This window comes from Corvus hawaiiensis, chromosome 29 (genome assembly GCF_020740725.1).
Source record: "Corvus hawaiiensis isolate bCorHaw1 chromosome 29, bCorHaw1.pri.cur, whole genome shotgun sequence".
Lineage (NCBI taxonomy): Eukaryota > Metazoa > Chordata > Aves > Passeriformes > Corvidae > Corvus > Corvus hawaiiensis.
Window position 1 is genome coordinate 2,990,782 of NC_063241.1, and position 18,339 is coordinate 3,009,120.

Genomic DNA, 18,339 nt, shown 5'->3' on the forward strand with positions numbered 1-18,339 from the left:
CCCCCCGAATCCCACAAAAAACAACTCCAGAACCCGGGAATTCTTTCCAGCTTCCAGCGCCCCCCCGGGCTCTATTATTTATAATATTTATATTTGGGATTTTATAAATCCCCCCCGGGGTTTTGGGGGGAAATTCCGGGGTTTTGGGGGCGCTGCGTCCCCCCCCCCGGCCACCCCCCCGATTGTCACCGTGTCACGGGGGGGGGAGGGGACACCCGGGGGGGGTCTTGGGGGGTATTTACAGGGGGGGGAGGGGCGAAGTACGTACATATTTATAGGATTTGTTTTTTTGTTTTTGGGGTGGAAAAGGGGGAATTCCCAACAAAGTGCATCTGTCCAGCTTCCGGCTTGTCCAGGGGGTCATTCCCGGCCGGAATTCCCTGGAAAATCTCCCGGGATTGTGGGGGAGGGGGGGGGGGGGGAATCCCGGCCCAGCCCATCCCCCACCCCGGGCTAAAGGTGGGCGGGGGCTTCGGAGCCTGGAAAAAAATGGGGGAAATAATGGGGAAAATGGGAAAAATGGGGGAATAATGGGGGAATAATAGGGGAATAGTGGGAAAAATGGGGGAATAATGGGGAAAATGGGGGAATAATGGGGAAAATGGGGGAAATAATAGGGAAAATGGGGGAATAATGGGGAAAATGGGGGAAATAATGGGAAAATGGGGGAATAATGGGAAAAATGGGGGAATAATGGGGAAAATGGGGGAAATAATAGGGAAAATGGGGGAATAATGGGGAAAATGGGGGAAAAATGGGGGAATAATGGGAAAATAATGGGGAAAATGGGGGAATAACGGGAAAAATGGGGAAATAATGGGGAAATAATGGGGAATACTGGGAGAAAATGGGGAAAATGGGGGAATAATGGGAATAATGGGGGAGAAACGGAGGAATAATGGGAAAATAATGGGAAAAATGGGGGAATAATGGGAAAATAATGGGGAAAATGGGGGAATAACGGGAAAAAATGGGGAAATAATGGGGAAAATGGGGGAATGATGGGGAAATAATGGGGGAATAATGGGGAAAATGGGGAAATGATGGGGAAAATGGGGGAATAATGGGGAAAATGGGGGAATAATGGGGAAAATGGGGGAATAATGGGAATACTGGGGGAATGATGGGGAAAATGGGGGAATGACGGGGAAAATGGGGGAATGATGGGGAAAATGGGGGAATGACGGGGACGAGGGCGGACTGGGGGACGTGGGAGGGGGCACATCCCGGGGGGTCTCACCTGTGCCGTGGGTGGCAGTGCCGGGGTGTCCCCGCGGGGCCGGGCCCCGGGAGGAGCCGGGGGGCGGCGGGGCCCGGCCGGGGCCAGCGGGGGCATCGCCCCGGCCCAGCGAGCGCAGCAGCTGCCAGTGAGCGGCTTCCAGGGCCTGGGGGACACGGGGGACGGGCTGGGGACAGGGCTGGGCACCCCCGGGACACCTTTAGTGTCCCCCCAGTGCCCCCCTGGAACCCCCTTAATGTCCCCGTGACACCCCCGGTGTCCCCCCACGTCCCCCCTGGGTGCCCATCCCATCCACCCCACGTCCCCTTTAATGTCCCATCGATGTCCCCGGTAATGTCCCCCAGTGTCCCCCCGTTCGGGGTCTCACCCGCACCCAGAGCCGCCCCTGTCCCCGTTCATGTCCCCCTTACCGTCCCCCGCGTTGATATCCCCGTTGATGTCCCCCTGTCCCCAGTGTCCCCCGTCCCCACTGATGTCCCCCCGTCTCCGTTCATGTCCCCCTGTCCCCATTTATGTTCCCAATGTCCCCATTAATGTCCCCAGTGTCCCCTGTCCCCGTTCATGTCCCCCTTAGCATCCCCCCGTTGATATCCCCGTTGATGTCCCCCTGTCCCCAGTGTCCCTGTTTATGTTCCCAATGTCCCCGTTTATGTCCCCTGTACCCCGTGTCCCCATTGATGTCCCCGTTCATGTCCCCCCGTGTCCCCGTTGATGTCCCCCTGTCCCCATTGATGTCCCCGTTGACGTCCCCATTAATGTCCCCCCGTGTCCCCATTAATGTCCCCATTGATGTCCCCCTGTCCCCATTGATGTCCCCGTTGACGTCCCCATTAATGTCCCCCCGTGTCCCCATTAATGTCCCCATTGATGTCCCCCTGTCCCCATTGATGTCCCCATTGATGTCCCCGTTCATGTCCCCGTTGATGTCCCCATTGATGTCCCCCTGTCCCCATTGATGTCCCCGTTCATGTCCCCATTAATGTCCCCATTGATGTCCCCGTCCCCATTAATGTCCCCATTGATGTCCCTGTTGATGTCCCCATTAATGTCCCCCTGTCCCCATTGATGTCCCCATTGATGTCCCCCCGTGTCCCCATTAATGTCCTCATTAATGTCCCCATTAATGTCCCTGTTGATGTCCCCATTAATGTCCCCGTTGATGTCCCCATTAATGTCCCCCCCGATGTCCCCATTAATGTCCTCATTGATGTCCCCATTCATGTCCCCATTAATGTCCCCGTCCCCATTGATGTCCCCGTTGATGTCCCCATTAATGTCCCCATTGATGTCCCCCTGTCCCCATTGATGTCCCCCCGTGTCCCCATTAATGTCCTCATTAATGTCCCCATTAATGTCCCCGTTGATGTCCCCGTTGATGTCCCCCCGTGTCCCCATTGATGTCCCCATTAATGTCCCCGTTGATGTCCCCGTTGATGTCCCCCCGTCCCCATTGATGTCCCCGTTGATGTCCCCCCGTGTCCCCATTAATGTCCCCATTGATGTCCCCATTGATGTCCCCATTGATGTCCCCCCGATGTCCCCCCGTGTCCCCATTGATGTCCCCGTTGATGTCCCCCCGTGTCCCCATTAATGTCCCCATTAATGTCCCCATTGATGTCCCCATTGATGTCCCCCCGTGTCCCCATTGATGTCCCCATTGATGTCCCCCCGATGTCCCCCCGATGTCCCCCCGTGTCCCCATTAATGTCCCCATTAATGTCCCCGTTGATGTCCCCGTTGATGTCCCCCCGATGTCCCCCCGTGTCCCCGTTGATGTCCCCATTGATGTCCCCGTTGATGTCCCCGTTGATGTCCCCGTTGATGTCCCCCCGATGTCCCCGTTGATGTCCCCGTTGATGTCCCCATTGATGTCCCCGTTGATGTCCCCGTTGATGTCCCCCCGATGTCCCCCCCGTGTCCCCATTAATGTCCCCATTGATGTCCCCGTTGATGTCCCCGTTGATGTCCCCCCGATGTCCCCCCGTGTCCCCGTTGATGTCCCCGTTGATGTCCCCGTTGATGTCCCCGTTGATGTCCCCCCGATGTCCCCCCGTGTCCCCGTGGGGCTCTCACCCGCAGCCGCAGCACTTTCCCCCTCAGCTCCTGCAGGGTCCCCAGGATGAGCTCGGTGTCCCCGGGGTGTCCCTGGGGGGGGTCCCCGCTGTCCCCTCCTGCCCGGGGGGGGTCCCGGGGGGGGGTCCCGGGGGGCGGCTCCGGGGGGGGGCCCTGGGGGGGGGTCCCGGGGGGGTCCCGTGGGGAGGCTCAGGTAGAAAAAATTCCCTGGAAAAGGGACAGGGGGGGACCTCAGTGGCCCCCAGGGGGTCTGGGTGGCCCTGGGGGCCCCTTCAGGGTCCTGGTGGCCCTCCCGGGGGTCTTGGTGGCCTCTCAGGAGGTGTTTGGTGGCCCCTGGGGACCCCTTCAGGGTCCTGGTGGCCCTCCTGGGGGTCTTGGTGGCCTCTCAGGAGGTGTTTCGTGGCCCCTGGGGACCCCCTTCAGGGTCCTGGTGGCCCTCCCGGGGGTCTTGGTGGCCTCTCAGAAGGTGTTTGGTGGCCCCTGGGGACCCCCTTCAGGGTCCTGGTGGCCCTCCCGGGGGTCTTGGTGGCCCCCCAGGGGGTGTTGGTGTCCCCAGGGGTGTTCTGGCGTCCCCAGGGGGGATTTGGTGGCCCCTTGGGGGAGTTTTGGTGGCCCTTGGTGACCCGGGGTCCCCTCAGGGGAGGGTTTGGTGGCCCCAGGGCCCTTTTGACGGTTTTTGATGTCCCCAGGGGGGTTTTGGTGGCCTTCTTGGGACATTTGGTGGCCCAGGGACCCCTGGAGGGGATGTCTGGTGTCCCTTTGGGCTTTTTGTGCCCATTTCGGGGGGTTTTTTTTGTGGCCCTTTTGAGGGTTTTGTGTCCCCGGGGATGTTTTGTTGGCCCTTTGGGATTTTTTGGTGGCCCTTTGAGGTTCTTTGTGTCCCTTTTGGGAGTTTTTGGGGCCCTCGGGGTGGGGTTTTTTTTTTTTTTTTGGGGGGGGTGGGGGAGGGGCCGGTTACCCTCGGCGTTGGCTCCGCCTCCTTCCCGCAGCTCGGGCTCTGATTGGCTGCAGCCGCGCGGGGGCGTGGCCTCCTCCGGCCCCTCCTCCTGGGCTGGGCCCCCAAAAAAAGGCGGGGGGGGGGGGGGGGGGGGGGGGGGGGAGGGGGCCCCGCCACCAGAATGCGGTAATTAGCACCCCAATTAGTTCATTAGCACCCCAGAGAGGCACCCGAAATGAATTGGTACCCCCGAAGTTCATTAGCGCCTCCAATTAGCACCCAGCACCCCAAAAATCGGCACCCGAAATCAGCACCCCGAATTAGCACCTGAAATTAATTAGCACCCCAAAATTAATTAGCACCCCCAATTAGCAGCCGGCACCCCAAAATTGATACCCAAAATCAGCACCCAGCACCCCAAATTAGCACCCGGAATTAATTGGCACCCCAAATCAGCACGCAGCACCCGAAAGCAGCACCCCAAAATCAGAATCCCGACGTTGATACCCAAAATTAGCACCTGGGACCCCGAAATCAGCACCCGGGACCCCAAATTAGCACCCAAAATTGGCACCCCAAAATCGGCACCCCAAATCAGCAACACCCGAAACCCAAATCCCAAAATCGGCACCCGGCAGCAGCAGCAGCACCCCAAAATCAGCGCCCAGCACCGAAATCCCGAATCAGAACCCCAAAATCAGCACCCGAAATCAGCACCCCAAACCCAGCCCCCCCCGGGGCCAGCTCTGATGCGGGGAAGCTCGTGCAGGGAGCGGGGAAGGAGACCCCAAATCCGGGAAGGAGACCCCAAATCCGGGAAGGAGACCCCAGTCCCAGAGAGGGACAGGGCCTGAGACCCCAAACCTCAGGAATGAGACCCCAAATCCTGGGAAAGGGGAGGGAATGAGACCCCGGATCAACTGGGAATGAGACCCCAGATCCCAGCAAGGAGCAGGGATCGAGATCCCAAATCCCAGGAATGGGCAGGGATGAGACCCCGGATCCCAGAAAGGATCAGGGAACGAGAGCCCAGATCCCAAATCCCAGCAGGGCAGGGAATTCCTGTCACTTCCCACCCCAAATTCCCCCAAATCCACCCCAAATTCCCCCAAATCCCACCCCAAATCCACCCCAAATTCCCCCAAATCCCATCCCCCTTTACCTTTCCGGACGATTTGGATCCCGTTGGGCTCCGGCCCCTCCGGCTCTTCCCAGGATCCCTCCTGGGCAGCTGAATCCCGGCCGGACATCGGCAAATCCCGGCCGGACATCACCGAATCCTGACTGGACAGCGCCGAATCCCGGCCGGACACGGGCAAATCCCGACTGGACACGGGCAAATCCCGACTGGACACGGGCAAATCCCGGCTGGACATCGGCAAATCTCGACTGGACATCACCGAATCCCGGCCGGACATCACCGAATCCTGACTGGACATGGGCGAATCCCGGCCGGACATGGGCGAATCCCGGCCGGACATCACCGGATCTTGACTGGACACCGGTAAATCCCGGCTGGACAGCGGCAAATCCCGGCCGGACATCGCTGAATCCCAACTGGACATCACCGAGTCCCGGCCGGACACCACGGAATCCCAGCCCTGGCCGGAGGCTGCTCCGGCCACCGAGGGCGTGGGGGGTGACGTCGTCCTCGGGATCGGGGTCCCGGCCCGGCCGGAGCCACCGGACGATCAGGAGCTGCAGGGTCTCCACTGGGATTGGGATCGGAGGGAGGAAAAAGGGGATTTGGGGTTATCCCGGGGGAAGATGTCCCGGGACGGGGCAGTTTTGGGGTTTCCAGAGGGAAAAATGCCCTGGGATGGGGAATGGAGGGAGGAAAATCGGGGGATTTGGGGTTTTCCCGAGGGCCCCCCCGGCCTCACCGTCCTGCAGCGCCGCCTCGGCCACGCCGGCGCCTCCGAGGGATTTGGGGACCCCCGGGATGGGGTCGGCGACCCCGATCCCGGCCTGTCCCAGGTCCCCCTCGTGTCCCCCCGGCTCCTCCAGCAGCTCCTCCAGGGGTTTGTCCCTTCCCGAGGGATCGGGGTCGCTGTCGGCTGCGGGAACAGGGGACATGGAGCGGGGGTGGCCCTGGGACAGGAGGGGACAGGGATGGGGCAGGGATGGGACAGGAGGGGACAGGAGGGGACAGGAGGGGACAGGAGGGGACAGGGATGGGACAGGAGGGGACAGGGATGGGGACAGGGATGGGACAGGGATGGGGGACAGGGATGGGACAGGGATGGGGACAGGGATGGGACAGGAGGGGACAGGGATGGGACAGGAGGGGACAGGAGGGGACAGGAGGGGACAGGAGGGGACAGGGATGGGACAGGAGGGGACAGGAGGGGACAGGGATGGGGACAGGGATGGGACAGGAGGGGACAGGGATGGGACAGGGATGGGACAGGAGGGGACAGGGATGGGACAGGAGGGGACAGGAGGGGACAGGGATGGGGACAGGGATGGGACAGGGATGGGACAGGGATGGGGACAGGGATGGGGACAGGGATGGGACAGGAGGGGACAGGGATGAGACAGGAGGGGACAGGAGAGGACAGGGATGGGACAGGGATGGGACAGGGATGGGGACAGGGATGGGGACAGGGATGGGACAGGAGGGGACAGGGATGGGACAGGGATGGGACAGGGAGGGGACAGGAGGGGACAGGAGGGGACAGGGATGGGGACAGGGATGGGACAGGGATGGGACAGGAGGGGACAGGGATGGGACAGGGATGGGGACAGGGATGGGACAGGGAGGGGACAGGAGGGGACAGGAGGGGACAGGGATGGGGACAGGGATGGGACAGGGATGGGACAGGAGGGGACAGGAGGGGCCAGGGATGGGACAGGGATGGGGACAGGGATGGGACAGGGATGGGGACAGGGATGGGACAGGAGGGGCCAGGGATGGGACAGGAGGGGCCAGGAGGGGCCAGGGCCAGCCGTACCCGAGGAACAATCCTCAGCCTCGGGCTCGGCTCCGGAGCCTCGGGACAGCACCGGGGACACGTCGGGATCCGGCAGCTCCAGCCTGGGAACGGGACGGGAGCGTCAGCGTGGGGACACGGCCCCCCCCGTGTCCCAGAGAGCCCCCCCAGTGTCCCAGAGAGCCCCCCCAGTGTCCCCAGTGAGCCCCCCAGTGTCCCAGAGAGCCCCCCCAGTGTCCCCAGTGAGCCCCCCAGTGTCCCCATCCCAGGAACTCTCTGGGGACACCAGGAACCCCCTGAGCTCCATCCCATCCCATTCCCAATCTCATCCCATTAATTTTCCATTCCCATTCCCATCCCATCCCATTCCCATCCCATTCCCATTCCCATCCCATTCCCATCCCATTCCCATTCCCATTCCCATCCCATCCCATTCCCATCCCATCCCATTCCCATCCCATTCCCATTCCCATTCATCCCATTCCCATCTCCATTCCCATCCCATTCCCATTCCATTCCCATTCCCATCCATCCATTCCCATCCCATTCCCATTCCCATCCCATCCCATTCCCATCCCATCCTCATTCCCATCCCATTCCCATCCCATCCCATTCCCATCCCCATCCCATCCCATCCCATCCCATCCCATTCCCATTCCCATCCCATTCCCATTCCCATCCCATTCCCATTCCCATTCCCATCCCATCCCATTCCCATTCCCATCCCATTCCCATCCCATCCCATTCCCATTCCCATTCCCATCCCATCCCATTCCCATTCCCATCCCATTCCCATTCCCATCCCATTCCCATCCCATCTCATTCCCATCCCATCCCATTCCCATCCCATCCCATTCCCATCCCATCCCATCCCATTCCATCCCATTCCCATCCCATCCCATCCCATCCCATCCCATCCCATCCCATCCCATTCCCATCCCATCCCATTCCCATCCCATCCCATCCCATTCCATCCCATTCCCATCCCATCCCATCCCATCCCATCCCATCCCATTCCATCCCATCCCATCCCATCCCATTCCCATTCCCATTCCCATTCCCAGCTCACCCGGCAGCTGCCGTGGTGGCCTCGCCGTGGTGCCGTTTTGGTGGCCCGGTGACGCTCCTGGTGGCCCCCTGGACCGCCTGCTCCAGCAGCTCCATCCACCTGCCCCGGGAGGAATTCCAGGAATTCCAGCCCCTCCCACAGATTTTTGTCCCCCCAGGGAATTTTCCAGCCCCTCCCAGGGGATTTTCGGGCTCATCCCGAGGGTTTTTGTCCCCCCAAGGAGGAATTCCAGCCCCTCCCAGGGGATTTTCGGGCTCATCCCGAGGGTTTTTGTCCCCCCAGGGATTTTCGGGTTCATCCCAGAGATTCCAGCCCCTCCCAGGGAATTTCCCAGCCCATCCCGGGGAATTTTCGGGCTCATCCCGAGGGTTCCTGTCTCCCTTTCCCTCACGTGTTCTTCTCGGAGGACGTCAGCGCCACCAGCTCGTAGATCTGGGGTCCCAGCTCCGAGGTGCAGATGATGAACAGGGCCCGCTTGTCTGGGGGGACGGAAACCCTCGGGATGAGCCCGGAATTCCTGGGATGAGCCCGGAATTCCCCCCCCGGGAACACCCCCGGCCGTCGTTCCATGGATTTCCCACCCCTGGGAGCCGCCCGGGGTGGTGGGAACGTCGCTGCCCTCGGATCTTTGGGGATCTTTTCCATCCCAAACGGATGATGAGGGTTTTTTATGGAGTTTTGGGGTGGGGATGGGTGAAAATCAGGGATGAAACATGGGAATAATGTCAAAATCTCTCTGGGTTTTGGGATTTTGGGGTCGGGAATGGGTCAAAATCTGGGATAAAAGGCAGGAATAGCACCAAAATCCCGCTGGTTGTTTTGGACTGGGGGGCTTTTATGTGGAAATGGGGTCAGGAATGGGTCAAAATCAGGGATAAAACATGGGAACGCCACGAAAATCCATCCAATTGTTTGGGATTGGGAATGGGGCAAACTCGGGGGAAAGGGCACAGGGAAGGGATTCCAGGATTCCATGAGCTGGCTCAGATTGGATTTCAGGGATAAATCCTTCCCTGGCCCAGGTGGTTCCATGGATTCCCCATCCCTGGGAGGGCCCAGGAGTCCCCTGGGACAGTGGGAACGGGATAATCCTGAAGGATTTTCCACCCCAAACCGTTCCAGGATTCCCTGGGCTGGTTTATTTGGGATATCTGGGATAAATTCCGGAGCCTGGCCCGGGTTATTCCACGGATTCCCCAGCCCTGGATCCACCTGGAGCAGCGGGAATGTCCCTGCCCTTGGATTTGGGACGATGCCTCCCACCCCAAACCGCTCCTGGATTTACTTGGGATTTCTAAAGGCTCCTCCCGCCCTTTCAACTCCTTCCCACCCCCAAAATCCCCGGAATTCCGGGATTTCCGGCTCCCACCGGTGCCCACGGAGTGGAACTCGACGCCGGGGCTGGATCCCCATTTTTCCATGGAAATCCCTCATTCCCACCCCCATTTTTTAACAAAACCCCCGTTTTTTCCCCCCCCATTTTCCCCTTCCCACCCCCGAAATCCCCCGAAATCCCCCGGAATTCCCGGAATTCCCGGATTTCCGCCTCCCACCTGTGGCCACGGAGCGGATGAGCACCGAGTTGAGCTTGAGGACGGGGCTGAAGCTGCCCTTGGTGTCGGAGGAGGCCCCCAGGGCGCTCTTGCTGTGGCACTTCAGCACCAGCCGCTCGTCCTGGCGCTGCAGCAGCACCAGCAGGTCCTCCAGGAGCAGCACGTGCAGCTCTGCAATTGCCGGAGTGCCGGGAAGTTCTCGGGAATTTTTGGGAATTTTTTTGGGATTTTTTGGGGGGGAGTTTTGGGAAGGGATGGGGAGGGAAGGGAGGAGAGAGCTCCCTTGGACTTGGGGTGGATGCGGAGGTGGGAGCTCAGATCCGGGAGGAGCAGCACGAGCAGCTCTGGAATTGCGGGAATTTTGGGGAATTTTGGGAATGGTGGGAATGCCGGGAATTTTTTGGGAATTTTTCTGGAATTTTTTGGGAATTTTTCTGGAATTTTTTGGGGAATTTTGGGGCTGGGAAGGCAGGAGAAACTTCTCGTGTTTGGTGGGAAAAGGGGGGAAGAGAGATTGGGGTGGAAGTTCAGATCCGGGAGGAGCAGCACGAGCAGCTCTGGAATTACGGGAATTTTGGGGAATTTTGGGAATGGTGGGAATGCCTGGAATTTTTTGGGATTTTTTTTTGAATTTTTTTGGAATTTTTTGGGAATTTTGGGACAGGAGGTCAGGAGAAAGCTCCCTCGTTCCATGGGATGTGGGGTAGAGGTGGAAGCTCAGCCCTCCAGGAGCAGCTCTGGAATTGCGGGAATTTTGGGAATTCCGGGTTGGGAATTTTGGGAAGGGAAGGCAGGAGAAGATTCCATTGTTCCAGGGGAAAAGGGGGGAAAAGGGGCTTGGGGTGGGGATGGAAACTCGAACTCGGGAGGGAGGCAGGGAGGTCTCCCAGTGCTCCCAGTCCCTCCCAGTCCCTCCCAGTTCCCCCAGTCCGTACCCACGGTCTTGTCCTTGGCCACGCGCCAGGTCAGGGGCCCCTCGTGGATCATCCTGTGCGAGGTCAGGTCCAGGTTCTGTGGAGCAAAAATCCATGGAAGAACACCCCAAAAATCCATGGGAAAACACACAAAAAAACCACGGAAAAACACCCAAAAATCCATGGGAAAACACACAAAAAATCCATGGGAAAACACCCCAAAATGCATGGGAAAACACACAAAAAATCCATGGAAAAACACCCAAAAAACCCATGGAAAAACACCCCAAAAACCAATGGGAGAACACCCCAAAAATCCATGGAAAAACACCCGAAAAATCCACGGAAAAACACCCCAAAAATCCATGGAAAAACACCCCAAAAATCCATGGGAAAACACCCCAAAATGCATGGAAAACACCCCAGAAATCCATGGGAAAACCCCCAAAATCCCCACTTTTCCCATTATTTTTCCCATCTCATTTTCCCGTTGGGATCGGGATATGGGGAAAAGAGGGGAAAAGTGGGAGATTTCTATGGGATAATGGGGGTGCAGGAATGGGGATTCCCATGGAAAAGGGGGCTGGGAAGGGGCATTCCCGTGGAAAACAGGGCTGGGAACGGGGCATTCCCGTGGAAAACAGGGCTGGGAATGGACATTCCCATGGAAAAGGGGGCTGGGAACGGGGATTCCCATGGAAAAGGGGGCTGGGCAGGGGCATTCCTGTGGGAAAGGGGGCTGGGAATGGACATTCCCATGGAAAAGGGGGCTGGGCAGGGGCATTCCTGTGGGAAAGGGGGCTGGGAATGGACATTCCCATGGAAAAAGGTGTTAGGAACGAGAATTCCTGTGGGAAAGGGGGTTGGGAATGGACATTCCCATGGAAAAAGGTGTTAGGAACGAGAATTCCTGTGGGAAAGGGGGTTGGGAAGGGGCATTCCCATGGAAAAAGGGGCTGGGAACTGGGATTCTGGTGGAATAGGGGACTGGGAAGGGGCATTCCCATGGAAAAGGGGGCTGGGAATGGACATTCCCATGGAAAAGGGGGTTGGGAACGGGGATTCCCATGGAAAAGGGGGCTGGGCAGGGGCATTCCTGTGGGAAAGGGGGCTGGGAATGGACATTCCCATGGGAAGCGGGGCTGGGAATGGGGATTCCTGTGGAAAGGAGGGTTGGCAAGGGACATTCCCGAAGGAAGCGGGGCTGGGAATGGACATTCCCATGGAAAATGGGGCTGGGAACGGGGATTCTGGTGGAATAGGGGACTGGGAATGGACATTCCCATGGAAAAGGGGGTTGGGAACGGGGATTCCTGTGGAAAGCGGGGCTGGGAATGGACATTCCCATGGAAAAGGGGGTTGGGAACGGGGATTCCTGTGGAAAGCGGGGCTGGGAATGGACATTCCCATGGCAAGCAGGGTTGGGAAGGGACATTCCCATGGGAAGCAGGGCTGCGAACAGCGATTCCTATGGGAAGTGGGGCTGGGAAGGGGCATTCCCGTGGAAAGTGGGGCTGGGAAGAGGCGTTCCCATGGAAAAGGGGGCTGGGAAGGGGCATTCCCTCGGGAAGCAGGGCTGGGAACGGGGCATTCCCGTGGAAAAGGAGGTTGGGAATGGAGATTCCCTCGGGAAGCGGGGCTGGGAATGGGGATTCCCATGGGAAGCAGGGCTGGGAATGGGGATTCCCATGGGAAGCGGGGCTGGGAATGGGGATTCCCATGGAAAAGGGGGCTGGGAATGGACATTCCCATGGGATGCAGGGCTGGGAAGGGGCATTCCTATGAAAAAGGGGGTTGGGAAGGGGCATTCCCTCGGGAAGCAGGGCTGGGAATGGGGCATTCCTATGAAAAAGGGGGTTGGGAAGGGGCATTCCCTCGGGAAGCGGGGCTGGGAATGGACGTTCCCATGGGAAGCAGGGCTGGGAAGGGGCATTCCTATGAAAAAGGGGGTTGGGAAGGGGCATTCCCTCGGGAAGCGGGGCTGGGAATGGACGTTCCCATGGGAAGCAGGGCTGGGAATGGGGATTCCCATGGGAAGCGGGGCTGGGAATGGGGATTCCCATGGAAAAGGGGGCTGGGAATGGACATTCCCATGGGATGCAGGGCTGGGAAGGGGCATTCCTATGAAAAAGGGGGTTGGGAAGGGGCATTCCCTCGGGAAGCGGGGCTGGGAATGGACGTTCCCATGGGAAGGAGGGCTGGGAAGGGGCATTCCTATGAAAAAGGGGGTTGGGAAGGGGCGCTCCCTCGGGAAGCGGGGCTGGGAATGGGGCATTCCTATGAAAAAGGGGGTTGGGAAGGGGCATTCCCTCGGGAAGCGGGGCTGGGAATGGACATTCCCTCGGGAAGCGGGGCTGGGAATGGACGTTCCCATGGGAAGCAGGGCTGGGAAGGGGCATTCCCATGGAAAAGGGGGCTGGGAAGGGGCGCTCCCTCGGGAAGCGCTCCCGGTACCCGGAACTCGGCGGCCAGCGGGTTGCTGGTGCGCTCCAGGCCGGCCGTGTCCAGGCGCCGCTGGTAGCCCTGCAGCCGGTGCCGGTTCTCCGCGCGCCGCACGGCGTCGTTGACGAAGCGCAGAACGTCCCGGCACTGATCCCGCGCCCGGCACAGCTTCTCCTGCTCCGCAGAGCCCGCTGGGAAAAGAACGGGATAACGGGAACGGCCCGCGGGGAAACGGGGCAGTCATCCGTGGGGGAAATCCGTGGGGAATGGGGGGAAATCCGTGGGGGAAATCTGTGGGGAATGGGGGGAAATCCGTGGGGAAAATCCGTGGGGAATGGGGGGAATGCACAGGGAATGGGGGAAATCCGTGGGGAAAATCGGTGGGGAATGGGGGGAATGCACAGGGAATGGGGGAAATCTGTGGGGGAAATCCGTGGGGAATGGGAGAAATCTGTGGGGAATGGGGGAAATGCACAGGGAAATGGGGGAAAATCCATGGGAAATGGGGGAAATCCGTGGGGAAATGGGGGAAATCTGTGGGAAATGGGGGAAATCCGTGGGGAAAATCCGTGGGGAATGGGGAAAATCCATGGGAGAAATCCATGGGGAATGGGGGAAATCTGTGGGGAAAATCCATGGGGAATGGGGGGAATGCACGGGGAAATGGGGGAAATCTGTGGGGAATGGGAGAAATCCGTGGGGAATGGGGGGAAATGCACAGGGAAATGGGGGAAATCCATGGGAAATGGGGGAAATCTGTGGGGAATGGGGGAAATCCAGGGGAAATGGGGGAAATCTGTGGGGGAATGGGGGAAATCCATGGGGGAAATGGCACAGGGAATGGGCAAAATGCACAGGGGAATGGGGGAAATCTGTGGGGAAAATCCACAGAGAAATGGGGGAAATCCATGGGGAAATGGGGGAAATCTGTGGGGAATGGGGGAAATCTGTGGGGAAAATCCGTGGGGAATGGGGAAAATCCATGGGAGAAATCCGTGGGGAATGGGGGAAATCTGTGGGGGAAATCCACGGGGAAATGGGGGAAATGCAGGGGAATGGGGGAAATCTGTGGGGAAATGGGAGAAATCCATGGGAAACGGGGAAAAATCTGTGGGGGAAATCCACAAGGAACGGAGGAAATCCACGGGAAATGGGGGAAATGCACGGGGGAATGGGGAAAATCTGTGGGGAATGGGAAAAATCTGTGGGGAATGGGGAAAATCCATGGGGAAATGGGGGAAATCTGTGGGGAAATGGGGAAAATCTGTGGGGAAATCTGTGGGGAAAATCCACAGGAAAATGGGGAAATCGGTGGGGAAATGGGGGAAATCCACGGGGAATGGGGGAAATCCATGGGAAATGGGGGAAATGCACAGGGGAATGGGGGAAATGCACAGAGAAATGGGGGAAATCTGTGGGGAATGGGGGAAATCCATGGGAGAAATCTGTGGGGAATGGGGGAAATCTGTGGGGAAATGGGGGAAATCTGTGGGGGAATGGGCACAGCTTCTCCTGCTCTGGGGAGCCGGCTGGGATAATGGGGAAAACGGGAAAAATGGGGGTTTTTCCATGGAAAAATGGGGGATGAACAGGGAAAAATGGAGGATTTCCAGGGAAAAACGGGAGATTTCCAGGGAAAAACGGGGTGTGGGACTGGGGATTTTCGAACAAAAATGGATGCGGTTCCCAACCCCTTTCCCACGATTTGGAAAAATCCTCCCAAATCTCCAACCCCGGCACAGCCCGAGGCCGTTCCCTCTTGTCCTGTCCCATTCCCTGGGATCAGATCCCGAATTCCCCTCCGGAATCACCCAGAATCCCTCTGCAATTCGGGAATTTCCCTTCTCCCTTCCCTCCACCGCGGAATTTCCCTCGAACCCACGGAGGAGAGAACCCCGAGGGTGAGGAATTGCGGGCGGAAGCCCCGGAATTCCGGGGAATGCCGGAGTTTACCCTCGGTGCACTTGATGATGTTCTCCAGGAGCAGCGGGTACTTGGTGAGCCGCTGCATCTCCGACACGATCAAATCCTTCAGCTGCAGCCTCCGGCACTGCGGGTTGCTCTCGGCCTCCTGGGGAGCGGGGAAAAGCCCTCAGAATTCCATAAAAAAAACCCCGGGGAAAACCCTCTGGAATGACGGCCGGACCTGCATGAAGAGCTGGAAGCGGCTCTCCTTGCGCTGCTTGGTCTTGATGAGCTCCAGGGCGATGGATTGGTAGGAGCAGAAGGTGGCGGCCACCCTCTGGAATTCCTCCTTGGCTGCGCCGTCAAACTGGGAATTCCCGTGGGAAAACGGGGTCAGGGGATCGCCGAAATCCCGCCCTGGAATTCCCCGATCCAGCTCGGAGAGGACAAAGGAGGTTTGGCCGCTGTTCCTCACCCGGGCCAGCATCAAATCCCGATTTCCCGGATGATTGGTCCCCTCTTCCCGGAGCTTCTTCATGGATTCCGAGGAGGGAATCTGGAGCGGAGGGACGGGTCAGGGAGGGGGGGGCTGGGAAGGATCCCGGAGGGTTTGGGAATGAGGGATGGCGGGAAGAGGTGGGGGGACACCCAAAGTGTGGTCTGGGATGGAAAATCCTGGAAAAAACGGGAGCTGGGAGGGGGAAAAAAGAGGGAAAAGAGGGAAAAAAGAGAGAAAAGAGGGAAAAAAGAGGGAAAAAAAGAGGGGGAACGACGGGAAGAGGGGTGAGGGCCACAAGGGAAAGGTCCCAGGATGGAGAATCCTGGAAAAAACCAGGATCTGGGAAAGGGGGATTTTGGGAGGAGCCTCACTGCGGAGCTCAGCGGGGTCAGAGGTTTGGGAAGGAGCAGATTCCCAGTGGGATTTTGGGATTTTAGGATTCGGGATTTGGGGATTTTGGGATTTGGGGATTTTGGGATTTCAGGATTTGGGGATTTTGGGATTCGGGGATTTGGGATTTTGGGATTTCAGGATTCGGGGATTTGGGGATTTTGGGATTCGGGGATTTTGGGATTTCAGGATTCAGGGATTTTGGGATTTTGGGATTCAGGGATTTTGGGATTTCAGGATTCAGGGATTTTGGGATTCGGGGATTTGGGGATTTTGGGATTTCAGGATTCGGGGATTTGGGGATTTTGGGATTCGGGGATTTTGGGATTTCAGGATTCGGGGATTTGGGGATTTTGGGATTCAGGGATTTTGGGATTTCAGGATTCAGGGATTTGGGGATTCAGGGATTTTGGGATTTCAGGATTTGGGGATTTTGGGATTCGGGGATTTTGGGGATTTTGGGATTTCAGGATTCGGGGATTTGAGGATTTTGGGCTCACTGTGGATGTTGACGAGGTCGGGCTGGCTGGGGCAGAGCGGGATCCCAGCGGGGTCAGGATTTAGGGGAAGGAGCAGATTCCCGCTGGGATTTTGGGGACCGGTGGGGCCAGGAATTCCGGGATTTTGGGCTTTGAGGATTTCAGGGTTTCGGGATTGCGGGGTGTGGGATTTTGGGACGAAGCTCACTGTGCACGTCGATGAGGTCGGGCAGGTTGGGGAAGAGCAGCCCCAGCTCCTCCCGGCTCAGGAGGTTCTCCCTGCGCAGCCGCTGGTAGAAGAGCAGGTCCAGCACCCGCAGGATGCGCAGGTGGGAGCCCTCGGTGCCAAAGAGCTCTGGGGACAGCAGGGGGACATCGGGGGGCATCAGGGGACACTGGGGACATCAGGGGGGCATTGGGGACGTTGGGGACATCAGGGGGGCATCGGGGACATTGGGGACATCAGGGGGGACATCAGGGGGGCATCAGGGGGGCATCGGGGACATCAGGGGCATCGGGGGGGGCATTGGGGACATCAGGGGGGCATCGGGGGACATTGGGGACATCAGGGGGGCATTGGGGACATCAGGGGGACATCAGGGGGGCATCGGGGACATCAGGGGGACATTGGGGACATTGGGGACATCAGGGGGGGCATCGGGGACATCAGGGGGACATTTCGGGGACATCAGGGGGGACATTGGGGACGTTGGGGACGTTGGGGACATTGGGGACATCAGGGGGGCATTGGGGACATTGGGGACATCAGGGGGGCATTGGGGACATCAGGGGGACATCAGGGGGGCATCGGGGACATTGGGGACGTTGGGGACATCAGGGGGGCATCGGGGACATGAGGGGACATCAGGGGGGCATCAGGGACATTGGGGACATTGGGGACATCAGGGGGGCATTGGGGACATCAGGGGGACATCAGGGGACATTGGGGACATCAGGGGGACATTGGGGACGTTGGGGACATCAGGGGGGCATCAGGGGGGCATCGGGGGGCATCAGGGGACATCAGGGGCATCAGGGGGGCATCGGGGACATCAGGGGGGCATTGGGGACATCAGGGGACATTGGGGACATCAGGGGACACGAGGGGGACATTGGGGACATCAGGGGGACACATCAGAGGGGCATCGGGGGACATTGGGGGCATTGGGGACATCAGGGGGGGCATCGGGGACATTGAGGACATCAGGGGGGACATCAGGGGGGACATTGGGGACATTGGGGGACATCAGGGGGGACATTGGGGACATTGGGGGACATCAGGGGCATCACGGGGGGCATTGGGGACATCAGGGGGGACATCAGGGGGGCATTGGGGAATGGGACCCCAAATCCTGGGAATGGGACCTCAAATCTGAGAATGAGCCCCCAAAGGTGGGAATGAGCCCTGAGAAGCCGGAATGAGCCCCCAGATGCCGGGAATGAGCCCCCAGATGCCGGGAATGAGCCCCAAAGGTGGGAATGAGCCCCCAAAGGTGGGAATGAGCCCCAAAGGTGGGAATGAGCCCCCAAAGGTGGGAATGAGCCCCCAAACCCTGGGAATGAGCCCCAAAGGTGGGAATGAGCCCCAAAGGTGGGAATGAGCCCCCAAAGGTGGGGAATGAGCCCCCAAAGGTGGGAATGAGCCCCCAAAGGTGGGAATGAGCCCCCAAACCCTGGGAATGAGCCCCAAAGGTGGGAATGAGCCCCCAAACCCTGGGGAATGAGCCCCAAAGGTGGGAATGAGCCCCCCAAACCCTGGGAATGAGCCCCAAAGGTGGGAATGAGCCCCAAAGGTGGGAATGAGCCCCCAAAGGTGGGAATGAGCCCCCAAACCCCGGGAATGAGCCCCCAAAGGTGGGAATGAGCCCCCAAAGGTGGGAATGAGCCCCAAAGGTGGGAATGAGC

General features: G+C 59.0%; 2 protein-coding genes across 5 annotated transcripts; both read right to left on the reverse strand.

The window, feature by feature from the left end:
- Nucleotides 1–40: 40 nt before the first annotated feature.
- Nucleotides 41–16,823, reverse strand: LOC125318201 (rho guanine nucleotide exchange factor 11-like). 4 transcript variants are annotated; one of them, XM_048288705.1, is made up of 16 exons: nucleotides 16,643–16,823; nucleotides 15,542–15,622; nucleotides 15,308–15,433; nucleotides 15,115–15,232; nucleotides 13,174–13,352; nucleotides 10,741–10,816; nucleotides 9,806–9,976; nucleotides 8,644–8,731; nucleotides 8,253–8,351; nucleotides 7,205–7,287; nucleotides 6,134–6,307; nucleotides 5,678–5,962; nucleotides 5,413–5,530; nucleotides 4,272–4,364; nucleotides 1,241–1,385; nucleotides 41–479 (listed from the first exon to the last, which is right to left on the reverse strand). In XM_048288705.1, exons 2-16 carry the CDS (start codon nucleotides 15,602–15,604, stop codon nucleotides 273–275), a joined length of 2,025 nt encoding a protein of 674 aa, XP_048144662.1. In that variant the 5' UTR covers nucleotides 15,605–15,622; nucleotides 16,643–16,823; the 3' UTR covers nucleotides 41–272. The 4 variants fall into 4 exon arrangements, with proteins under 4 accessions (XP_048144662.1, XP_048144661.1, XP_048144664.1 ...); XM_048288704.1 differs by having other exon boundaries at nucleotides 5,413–5,962; XM_048288707.1 differs by lacking the exon at nucleotides 41–479 and adding an exon at nucleotides 3,314–3,385 and having other exon boundaries at nucleotides 1,284–1,385; nucleotides 5,413–5,962.
- Nucleotides 11,107–13,167, reverse strand: LOC125318204 (leucine-rich repeat extensin-like protein 3). Its single transcript, XM_048288762.1, has 2 exons — nucleotides 12,315–13,167; nucleotides 11,107–12,220 (listed from the first exon to the last, which is right to left on the reverse strand). The coding sequence occupies exons 1-2, from the start codon at nucleotides 13,091–13,093 to the stop codon at nucleotides 11,614–11,616; spliced, it is 1,386 nt and encodes a 461-aa protein (XP_048144719.1). The 5' UTR covers nucleotides 13,094–13,167; the 3' UTR covers nucleotides 11,107–11,613.
- Nucleotides 16,824–18,339: the final 1,516 nt, after the last annotated feature.

Excerpts from the sequence above, each read along its gene's own strand:
- LOC125318204 (XM_048288762.1), bottom strand. The coding sequence starts at position 13,093 with ATGGGAACGTCCATTCCCAGCCCCGCTTCCCGAGGGAATGTCCATTCC. Across the intron at positions 12,221-12,314 it reads TTCCCAACCTCCTTTTCCAC|GGGAATGCCCCTTCCCAGCC; the intron begins GGGAATGCCCCG and ends CCCACTTTCCAC.
- LOC125318201 (XM_048288704.1), bottom strand. The coding sequence starts at position 15,604 with ATGAAGAAGCTCCGGGAAGAGGGGACCAATCATCCGGGAAATCGGGAT. Across the intron at positions 13,353-15,114 it reads CATCATCAAGTGCACCGAGG|CGGGCTCTGCGGAGCAGGAG; the intron begins GTAAACTCCGGC and ends TTCTTTTCCCAG. Across the intron at positions 4,365-5,412 it reads GATCCAAATCGTCCGGAAAG|CCCAGGAGGAGGGGCCGGAG; the intron begins GTAAAGGGGGAT and ends TTGGGGGCCCAG.